General features: G+C 37.7%; 1 protein-coding gene across 7 annotated transcripts in view; it reads right to left on the minus strand.

The window, feature by feature from the left end:
- The window catches only part of LOC137967799 (CLIP-associating protein 1-A-like), a 68,884-nt gene that overhangs the window by 55,049 nt on the left and 1,725 nt on the right, over positions 1 to 12,110 (minus strand). For 4 of the 7 annotated variants that reach the window (XM_068814376.1, XM_068814374.1, XM_068814373.1 and 1 more), the window contains exons 3-6: positions 7,756 to 7,799; positions 6,571 to 6,627; positions 1,685 to 1,776; positions 1,181 to 1,256 (exon numbers count right to left, since the gene is read on the minus strand). In XM_068814376.1, the coding sequence (XP_068670477.1) occupies positions 1,181 to 1,256; positions 1,685 to 1,776; positions 6,571 to 6,627; positions 7,756 to 7,799 (269 nt within the window). Of the gene's footprint in view, positions 1 to 1,180; positions 1,257 to 1,684; positions 1,777 to 6,570; positions 6,628 to 7,755; positions 7,800 to 8,555; positions 8,826 to 12,110 lie in introns of those variants that run through there. The other 3 variants (XM_068814378.1, XM_068814375.1, XM_068814377.1) reach the window with 3 other exon arrangements.

The following is a 12,110-nucleotide window of genomic DNA, read 5'->3' on the forward strand; positions in this document are numbered from 1 at the left end:
CGATTTCGTTGTGAGGAATAAAGTACAAGCCGTCTGAAGAACCTTGTTGTGCTTGTCTTACTAGTTTGTGTGTTACGCGTGACGCGCCATTTTTTGTCCCCAAAGTGGTCAACCGAATCCGTTTATTCTAAACTTAAGCGACCGATTTCGCTAATCTACACAGTAAATGTTACTTAATATGTAAGAAGCATATCTGCGAAATGTGAGTGGCTAGCACTTTTTACGAGCGGAGATATGGCCTGAAGTGTTCGTTCAAGATACTGGTTTCCCAAATGTACATCATGATTGTGCTACTCATCAGAAAACCGTAGACTGAGTCGGGTGCTGCTTGTAACATATTTTCTATTTTTGACTGGGTTGCCTGTTGTTCTTTCTAACCTTTTCACTTTACCAAAAACTAGTCGCCTGCAAACTTTCTGGTCATCTGGGACGACCAGAAAGGTACATCTTTTCAATGTGTATATACACTGTATATCTAATTAGTATAATTTAATATATAGGTGATTATTGAAAATTCTCTGAGCTGTTTGGTTGCTGTTGAGGTGATTTCTCAAAATGGCCACATGCCAATTTTGTCGAGGTGACAGACAAAGAAATTAAAGTCCCATAACCCCAAAAGAATTTTTTGTGCCAGAAAAAAATCTTAATATTGCATTAAGCGAGATTCCATACAAATTTTTTCATTTGGTTGAAACCTCGATTTTTCGTAACTTTTCAAAGTAGACAAAAAACGCCCCCACTTGAGACATTACAGAGTGAAAAACTATCAAACTGGGTCTGGGTCAAGCACAATTCCTACATCATACCAGGATTTCTCTTGCGAGCATGGTGATCAACAAATTGCACAACAAAACTGTCTGATGCCAGTGTTGCTTTTGGGTGTAACAACACTCCAAATCAGAGGGAAGGTATTGGACTTCACCCGGTACCTTTTTAAGGAGCAGAGAACCCGCAGAAAAGAAAGAGAAGAAAAAAGTAAGTTGACTTTGTTCAACTGAAGCGGGCACATCGGAAGCCCACCAAATGCTCGGCTGTGTGTTCGAAGCACTTCCAAGACGACGACTTCACAGTGAAGTTTTCAGATCTAACTCCGGACAAACTTCAACGAAGACTACGAAAAGATGAAGTTGGAGTTTGCGTCTAGAGAGCGAAGTTCATGACTGAAAAATTAACACCTCACCTGGCTGTTTGGGTCTGCTAAGAGTTTACAAATGTGTGGCACAAATTTCGAGATGGTCAGTGATGATGGGCCAAATCTGAAAATGCAAAAAGAAAGTCAGTTAGACTTTTTCAGGGAAATTACTTAGGGCACTTTCCATTTGACAGAACTCACTGACCACACCAGGCATTTGGAAGGACTAACTTTACACTGCCTGCAAATTAACACTCTTCGAGGATGATATACATGTACAATCCTCCGGAAGAATGCGAGGGATTTATCATGCAAGTGTTCCTTCAAACTATTGCATTTTCTTTGCAAACTGATGGGTCTGGCCGGCCAGTTCTGCCCCTAGAAAAAGCTGAATTAGACAACAAAGATAAGAGATTTCCAGTGGTGCTAAGAAATCTTCAGATTCCAACATTTTTGTTGCTTAGGCTGTGAAAAGGCAACATTCTTGATTTTAAGGATAATTTACGAGCATGGAAGGTTATTAAAATAACTAAAGAGAATGAACCCACTCACTCATTAAGTGAAGTAACCAGACACTGAAGTACTTCTTCTCGAACTCTCCAAGCCTTGTGAGTAAAAGCTGGAATCAACTGTTCTAGAACATGCTGTGTACAAAAAACATTATTTTATTTTAAAGTTGGCTAAAACTTCACCATAAGCATTCACATTGCCCCACTTCAACTCTGGGACATTTTGCTTTTTCTCTCGCTCGGGGCTGGGAATCAAATGATCTTAATCTTCAGGGGGATGGAAATTTAGATGCCAACAAAAGGATGGGAAATCTACATGTAAAGCCATAACCTAGAGATGTGGAAAAATGATAAACAAGTATTTCAATAGTTTTGTTCACACTTAAGAAGGGTTCTACACACGAAATGTCTGTTTTTGTTTGTTTTTTTTAATTCTGACACTTTTTGATGTTTATTTTATATCACTCTACTTGTTTATTCATTTTAAAGTGTCACACATCTCCTACAAAAGGTTTTGGTTATTAAAATCGAGGACTTGGTGCCACTTACAACTTTTTAACGATGCCTAGCATCAGAAAAACCGTTTCCACTTCCTTCCAACAGATTCCATATCATTTGCCAACAAACTGGCCATTTACACTTTTAAGAGTAGAGTAAATACTAAACTGTTTCTAGCCACATCGTCTTCATTAGCCATTGTCTGCATAAATGTTTGATTCTTAAGGCATTCTGAGTAAAGTTTTACTCTGCAACTAGCGATCATCACAACAAACGTTTGAGCAGAATTACCAAGTCATGCTCCTGATGTCTGATGCAAACCACTGTTCAAAGTCTGCGAGCTAACCAACAAAAGCTTTCTTTTCTTTTGATACGCTTTTCTGATCACCTACCTAACACCTTAACAACCACACATTACCAACGGGATAGACGATGAGTTTTTAAAATGAACTCCCCTTTGTACTCTGCAATGAAAATGCTCAAGCACAAGAAATTTGCATTCCTTATTAATGAAAAGGTACCTGTCCGGAATAGTACTACACAAGATCTAGTGCCTGTCAAGGAGAGTGTTGTCACTTCCTGACGGCCTCCCACCCACAGCAGCTGAAAAATCAGTCCTCGGTTAAGGCTTAACTTCCGTCCCTGTTAATAGCAAGGTCAACTGATGAATATCATGTGAAGGCTGATTGCAAGAAATTCTACCACCGTCTGCGACTCAAGGCCCATTTTCACGATCAAGCCAACAACAAAACATCCTCTGAACTTAGAGATAAGCCCGACGCTCTCGCAAAGTTTGATGCGGAGATATCTTTATGGACTGTTCCAGAAGGCCAATTCTCGGTTGTCAATCATTACATTGATCACTGTCATTTTTTGTCAACTCCCTTAATTTAAACCAGATTGTTATTGGCCAGTATACTTATCTGTCACACTCTGAAAGGGAGGCATTACACACTCTACAACAACACACGGACGAGGTAATCAAACCAGCTGACAAAGGAGGAGCTGTTGTTGTTTGGTCATCCCCTCTTTACCTTGAGGAGGCTCATGGACAGCTATCCAATCTCAGATTTTACGAAAGGCTCAGTGAAGACCCTCTCCAGGAGTACCAAAAAAGGGTTCAAACCACTATCAACGATATGATTTCTACTTGCGCACTACCACCTTCAGCCAAACATGTCATCGTTGACACACCTTGTACATCACTTTTTTATCATCTACCGAAGGTACGCAAACCAAACAACCCTGGTCGACCCATAGTTTCTGCTTGTAATTGCCCTACTGAAAAGATTTCAGCTTACCTTGATGGAGTCCTGGCCTCTTTTGTCAAGACTCTTCCTACTTATATGTATGTTTAGGACACCAACCACGAGCTTTATATATTTGACTCTTTCAGATTTGATACTACTGATGCTGGATATTGCTTTCTGTTCAACATGGACGTCAAGTCCCTTTACATGAAGTGGATTACAAGCATTAACTCACTTTCTTCGATAAACGTGAAATCAAAGAACCCTCCACGTCTGCGATCACAAGACTCGCTGAACAGTTACTTACTGTACCATGAATTCCTTCTCCTTGAACAAGGAATACTATCGTCAAATCGGAGGTGTTGCAATGAGGAGCAAAATGGGGCTAAACTATGCCTGCTTATTCGTTGGTTGTGTGGAACAACAGATCCCAGAACAGTACTCAGGATTCAGCCCTCAGTTACACAAGAGATACATTGATGACATCGTTGGAGCAGCGTTGTGTGGAAGAGAGGAACTCAAAGCCTTTATTGAGTTTGTTTCAAACTTCCACCCAGCACTTCAATTTACATCCACCATCAGTGAAACTTAATGCCCTTTTTGGACATCAACCCACACATTTCTGATCATACGATTGAAACCTCCATCCACTACAAGAACACATATTCACAACTACCTTCATTTCTCTTCTTTTCATCCTGAACACTGCACACGTGCTATCCCTCACAGCCAGTTTCTCCACCTTTGTCGTCTCTGCTCTAAAGATGATGACTTCATGAGAAGATCGAATGAGATGCTAACGTTCTTCTCCCTTCTTGGTTATCCTCGTGCTTCTCTTGAAAAGGATCTACAGAGGGTCAGAACCATCAAATGTCCTGATGCTCTTTGCCCAACTGAGCTGAGGGTCAGCACCACTGACAAAGTACCTCTTGATCTCACATACTGTACCGTCCACCCTTTCAACAAGCAAATCAAACACTTTCTATTTCAGAACTTCTGCATTCTATCAACCAACCAGCTCACCCGTCATATCTACTCGCAACTGCCTGTCGTAGCACAAAAACGCGATGTCAACCTAAGAAACTTACTTGTACACTCAACTGACCATGCACGTACTGATCAGAGTAGCATAGGTGCCTATCAACATCCATGTCGCCAAGCCTGTGCGTACACGTATGTCAGTCATGAGACAGACATACATGTATGAGGTCCCCGATGCTCCTTTTCCATCTATGGCCATTTTACATGCCAGATCAGTAATCTTGTATAGTGCATATCCTGTACCCAATGTCCTTCCATTCTTTCACAACTTCATCAAGCTCAGTAGAAGATGAATGCCTGGGATGTCCAGGGGTCTCCACTGTGATCAGCCAGCCCCAAGACAGTAAAACGCTCTCACGGCTAGCAATCCCCACAACCCAGCCATGAGCCACGGAGACACCTGGGCACCCGTCACACTATGATAACAGTGGGAAAAGGGGGGGGGAGTAGAGGGAGGGAAGCAGAAAAAATACTAACGCTGAGAACCGCTAAAAAACGAAGACCGTACAACACTCTCCCAATGTAGACCACATGACCTACGTGAGCCCGTGCACATACGCATAAAAAACGCTCCATTGTGGAACTAAAAGTGGGGAAGACGAACATCTTTTTGTTGCATTTAACCACAATTATATCAGTGAAACCAGTCAGAATCTCAGGAGTCGTTTTAGCGAACACTTACAAAGTATACGGAACAACACTCCTGGTTTCCCTGTGACCCAACATTTCAACTCAGCCTGCCACAGTATCTCAGATATCCGGATACAGGGTTTGCAGTTATGCCACTGTACTAATCTCCAACGGAAAAAACGTGAAATGAAGTTGATTTTCCAGCTGGGAACTGTACAGCCTGATGGACATAACATCAATTTCAACTTTATCTCAAAGTGACTTGATGCTTGCGCGCGCCACTACTCATCTGTGTGCTTCCTTCTGATTGCGTATTTCAACGGTTTTCTTCGCCCTGAAGAAGGGTTCCACACTCAAAACGTCTATGATTTTTTTTTAAACTACTGACACTTATTAATATTTTATTTTATATCACTCTACTTGTTTATTCATTTTAAAGTGTCACACATCTCCTACAAAAAGTTTTGCTTGTGGAAAAAATATTTCAGTCTGAATGAGCTCTAGGCAAAAATCAAGTTAAAAAGATTTCAAGCTCTAGAAAAAGCTAAACAAAAGTCTGCTAACTTAGGTTTAACGGCATCAGCGAGCCAAAAAAGATAGGGCAGCAAAAGGCTCTGTGGATGATCACCTACAGTAGAACGGGCCCATGACAAAAATAGCCTGTTAGGTGGGGAGGGGTACTTTCTTTCATCTAATACAGACAAATCTACAGTTTAAGTGTCCAGGGTTTTCCTTCAGGTAAGTACAATGCATTTAAAACTTGCTATTTCATTCACATCAATAAAGTTCCTTTTTTGGCTTGGATTTTACAACTGCATGTACTGTATGTCTAGTAACAATAGCAGAAATGTAAGCCTTAATGTTAAGATGACAGTTCTTCCTTTGCACAAGAATTTGATCCTAGTTAATGATCTGCTGTACATACACTGTAACTTCAAAATTACAAGTCGCATAGATCAAGAAAAACACGAAGCCCTGCACTCAGAATTCAACACAACAGACACTGAAACTCACATTTATTTTTGCGACTCTTAATAAGCTGCCTTAACACACTGAACATGTACTTCTAAACTGGTTAAAAGGCTGCCTTCATTTTCTTATTAATCTGCAGTACACCGTTGCTCTCTGAGCTCTGATGAATCAGTTTTGAAGGTAAGAAAATTTTAACAAAAACATTAGCAAAAAGATTGGTATTATTGATCCTGTTGTTTTAAACAGAATAATGCAGGTTTCTTCCACTGGATGGAACTCCACAATAATTATTATTGTGAAAGGTTTGCAACAAACTCTTTTCTCTTCTCTTCTTCTTGTCAAAATCAAACGTATCTTCCACTGGGTGCAAATACACCTTCAAAATTTCAAGAGTGGCATCCATTTACACATTAAATACTGTACCAGCAATTGAAGCCCACTAATGCATTCTAAAGAAGTATGAATGGATCAACACAAATTCTTTTGTTAAAGTTACACACTACATGTTCATGTACATTCATCATGACAGTCACATTACCTGAGGACTTGAGACTACCATAAATTTCTGCAACAGCTCTTGAGAGGAATCGCGTACCTGAGACACGCAAAAATTAAAAGGGAATAATATGACTACCAAGACTTCCTTGTGTGATTTGCATTGTAATAATTGAACAATCCATACAGAATATATGCAATGCACCTTGCTCAATATTGAAATCACTAAGCTTCGGAGCGATCTCCTGATAAAATCATATGATTGGCACACTAATTTCTAGGCTTTTCTTTCATGAAGACATGAAATATTGTGTAAGGATGAGTTGTGTTGTAAATGGTTCAGAAAAGGGCTCTCGTTCCAGTCTACTTCTATTGGACTGGATTTTACATTGGGCCCCTGCCACAGAAATAAATCCTGTTTTTTTTTTCTACTAAGAGTTCAGACACAGACACACAGAAAGGAAAATTCCATTTACGCAGTTTCAAAACTTTTGAGACAGCATACAGCTGTACATAAATTAGCATTTATTTAAATGTACATGGTGGCATTTACAAGTCCAACTTGAAGGAGGAAACCATTATGTGTATATGCACTGTAAATGATAAAGCATATAGGCGCTGAACTCAGACCTGACAAGGACAAAGAAGTTAGAGTGCAATTAAGTACTAGGCCATGAAAATGTACATGTACACTACTTGTAATTATTGTCAGACAAGCCTAACTACAAATATTGCCATAATTTGTTGTATAAATTATCATACAATGTAATTCAAAAATTATTACACCCTTTATCACATGTACAGTGTACCCTTAAGTTATTAGTATACATGGCAAATAAATTTAACTTGTCTGCTTTTTTTCATCATTTCCTGAGTTTGTTCATCTCCAACTTAGAAATTTGGTGTGTACTACATGACAATTTGTCAAATCTAAAGCAATACTCCATATCAGATAAAATACAGTGGCTAGTTATATTTTGAATTTTATTGTATTGCTTGTATAAAACAGTGTGTAGATCTCACAATTGATAGGATACAGCTACATGTACATGTGCATGTACGTGTAAGCTTCCTTGTCTTCAACAACCTAGTGAGACCCACACATCAGCTGTTTAGTGATCATTCAAGGTCTCAAGCAAGGGGGAAAACGAACATTTGAGGAGACAACGCATCGAAAAGGAAAAATATACATGTATATGTAACAGAAATATAACACAAATGTACAAACCTGTTGTTTACTGTCACCTAATCGATCAATAATGGATGGCACAACTGAAACACAAAAAAGCAGGCATTCTGTAAGCAGATCAGTTCAAGTCAAAATAGTTTACTGATGTCATTCTGTCTTACATTAATTTCAATTTTGAATACCGTACATCATGACGTGACCACTTTATATTAATTCAGCAAAGAATGTCTGAATTTCTCAATACAATATTGCAACTCTCAAAAGCAGGAGAGCTGAACATTTGAGTCCAAAACAACAAATGTTTAATCCTTTGAAGGTCAGTTTCCCATACAACAGAGATCTTGAAACCTCAAACAGGAAAAGAATAAATTATTCTCTCAAACAATCATAATGAACATGTGGCTAAAGTTCTGAACAAATATTGTAAACATCCCTTCAAGATCAATCTCATTTCAACAAAATAATTATTTTTCCGACTGCACAAATATCAAGTTTGGTCTTTTCAACCTACATTTCACTTCTGGTCAAACAAAGTATTTTTAATTTCCAGACACACTTGCCTCTCCCACAGTAATGTAATATAGAGTCAAATACAAATGTATTTCTTGTTAAGCTATCGTACCCACATGTGAATGCTGCCTTAAATATGGAAAAGGTAATTTTGAAATACAAGTGATGAAATTGTGGCTGCACATTTTTTCAAAAGCAAGACACTTACAAGAATGCACCTGATATACTGCATGTATTGAAAAAGATTATGGAAATTATGGCACAGCAATCAAAAGGTTCTTAATTAAATATAACTTCTTTCAACTGAATCAAAAATTTATCTACAGTACCTGTTAGGCTAGACCAAAAGATATTTAGAACTTTAGGATCCTGAATAAAAATTTCTTCAAGCAGATGTCCACACAAATGACACGTCATGGCTGCATCCGAATTCTTTTACTAACACTGCAACACTACCCTTCTCGGCCTTTTTGGTTGCAAATAAAACTTCAAATCTTAAAGCAAATGGATTTCTCAATGGTTGTTGCAACAATGATTCCTGCACCTCAGGTGTTGTCAAGGCATTCGATTTTGAGTGTTCTTTTACAATGAAAGTGTTCAAGAGGTCATCTAAACATACTTATTTAATGAACTATTAACCAAGGGGACATTTATTTCATGGCACTTTGCCTTCAATAACAATCACTATGTAAGCCACAGCATGCAATCAAAAGACTACTTTTTTAGTGTCACTGGGAAGTACATAGCTGAGTCTTTTTAATTCCTGTTAATCAAATCTCAATGGTCTCCTACTGGCATGATTAATAAGACTTCTGAACACAAGCTAATTGAATTTTGAATGAAGGCAATATATTGTGTCAATGATATTTTAACCATGAAAAAATTAAAGTAGGTCAAGTACTGCCACTGCTACGACAATTGGTCATAACCTTTTTTCTAATCTTCTAAAACTAATAAGTCAAATATTTCACCTGAGTAGTGAGTGACAATTTAAAGAGAAACTAAAAATAACTGAACTTTACTGATCAAAATCTACACAAACGAAAAAACTACAGGCCAAAGAGAAACAAACAATGTCGAACACAACCTTTAAAATCTACAGGGCAATATTATCTAGTATGTACAAGGTACAAGGTATACAATGTACATAAAGAAGCGTGTTTTAGGAATATTTCAATCTGTTCACAAACACAAAAAATGTTCAGAAAACCTGAACCAAATAGCATTCTGTTTATTCCTTTGCTGATTGCAGCTCAAGCACTGAAAATAGGAGGTTTTAAGGAAAATTATCCATGGGATGCAGTCTATACATCAAACGTTTTGGTCCAGCCTAGCCCGTGCACAGGTTCTTAGGACACCTGTGCCAAAACTATAATATTTGTTCATTCTTAACTATTCCTTAACCAGAACAGAAGTAAATAAATTAGTTCCAAAAACATGCAACAATAGTGTTCAAACTTTATTCTGACCCTTAGGACCTGTGCTTTGTCACAAATTTAAAGCCCTCTTATCACAAAAGAAACCCAGTGTCAAGGATTACTTCAAGTACAACTAGCCCCAAATACTTTTCATTGCTATGATGAATATTTCCACAGAAAATGTTAAAACAGATTCAACCATATGCACATCAATATTAATGCATTTCATCTGCTGCAAAAAGTACGCAAGTCATCAAAAGTAAGGGACATTCAACTCATGACTGAGCTACATGTATGAATGCCTCATTTTGGAGTCACATTTTTCATAACGTTTGCCTACAAAACAGCTTCAAAGTATCACTCAAAGGTCTCACACCATTTTTAAGTTACAGTTGTAGTTTCACTTTTTTTGTAAAATGTATGAAACACACAATGGAAAATTCAGATGAAAAAATAGTAAAATTTTTGAGTGTTGGTGCACATTACAGATGTACGTGACAACCCTCATTTTTCAGCCACAATTCAATATGTGCCTTATCCACGGAAACAACGAGTATCTCCCACAGTGAGGGTAACGTGCGTACAAGGGGTGCTCATCAATCACATCACACCATAAAAAGCAGAAAGGTCTGACTTACTCTTTGCCACCCACACACCAATAAAGCCACAACCAACAAAGCAAAACAGGGGTACTTATATAATTTATTGAAAAAATAACAATTTACTGCTAACATTATTTTAAGGAAATGACACACCCAAGATCTCTCCTGCATGGTTTCTCTACAACCAATGTCCTCACCAAATTTCTGAATGCACTTTTGTTTTCAAGTGGGTCTTTAATATTATTTGAAGCAGAATGACGCATTTAACACCATGTAAAGTACACGTACTCCTCGCACAAGCAAATAAACCCAGGAGTCCAGAAGACTCTAATAAGCTGTCAAACTGTCTAGACAGGTCCTGCTTTCAAATCCCTGCTTATTTCATCACAAACTAATACTTATTATCCAACAAAGGATAGTTCGGAAGCAAAAATAAGAGGTTGGTTGGGGATTTTCTTTTGTAAAATCACTCATGAATGTGAAACTAAGTAACTGCAGGGTTTTGGCAATACACCAAATCCAAGCCAATTGACAATCCTTCAAAAAGGTGTTAAAAGTCTTCAAAACTTGAGGAACTAATCTTTGCTAAAGATAAGAACTGTTAACACCATTAAGGAAATGTACTTATCAGTTATCCTAGGGACAAAAAACAAAGAAATACCTTTGAGTCCACCGAACAATTCTGTAATTAGAGTTTCCAAGACATTACCCAACACGAAATAAAATTAGACTTGGAAAATCAGAAAATGAAGACTTTGGCAAGTCAAAAATGCTGAGTGACTTTCCATCACCTATCCCTGAACAAGGCAGAATGAATAGAATCCAGGACAAACAAAACCACACATATGGAAATTTATCTACACAAGTCTTAAAAGAAAAAGAATCTAAACCTTTGGATAATCTTGAGTGGCATTGTTCCACAATGTCGTGATTAAAGTTACAATGTATCAGTAAGAGTTGATATGATACATGAAACATTAAAGCAATGTCACACACAGGCTAAGCAAGAGGTATGAATCTCTTAAACAATGACAACCTAGATGCATATCTGCAAGGATGTTCTACTTATCTAGGCCAAACATTGATTGAAAGGTGAGTGCTCAACAACTGGCAATTGGAGTCCTTATCTGCAAAATCTCACCACAACAGGTTGGCCTGTAGTTTGATTAAAGTTTCATCAAGTTTAAAGTTTGTAACTTCTTTCAAGTAAACACACAATGTTCTTAGAGTTATAAATTATATTGCAGGATTATATAAAGCATTCATTGCAAATCACGCATTGCAATGAATCATAACTAGCGTAAATAAAACCAATGTTCAATATCATTACATCTTGCATAGGGGAAAAAGGTATAAAAAATCACATTTCCATACAATGCTAATGAAGCATAACAGTGATTTCAAAACAAACAACAATAAATCCTACCAAAATTAGAAAACGGTGTATTATTCAGCACAGCTAGGAAAGAGTTATGAGACAAAAAAACAGCAGCTTACCACTAAAAGAAAAAATGGTAGCTTGTAAACAAGGCTTATCAAATCAAATGTTGTTTCAATATGTCTGTAAAATTGGTTACACTCCCAAGGAAGAAATATTCATGCAACGCTTTACAACTATGTAAACATTTCTTCTGCTTGAACAAACAATGCATCCATGAATACAAAAATGTCTAAGATGCAAACCTTATTGTGCTATGTTATTAACCACAAATTGGTGTAACAACTGAAATGAAGCAATTTGAGACCTGTTAATAGTCGTGGAAAATGTCATTATCAATAGCTGTCAAAAGTTTCTTGATGTAACAACCAGCTTAATTTTCACTCAAGGCATTCAATATTTTGCTTTAACATGCAGCCAAACTGT

The sequence above is a fragment of the Montipora foliosa genome, chromosome 8, assembly GCF_036669935.1.
Source record: "Montipora foliosa isolate CH-2021 chromosome 8, ASM3666993v2, whole genome shotgun sequence".
NCBI lineage: Eukaryota > Metazoa > Cnidaria > Anthozoa > Scleractinia > Acroporidae > Montipora > Montipora foliosa.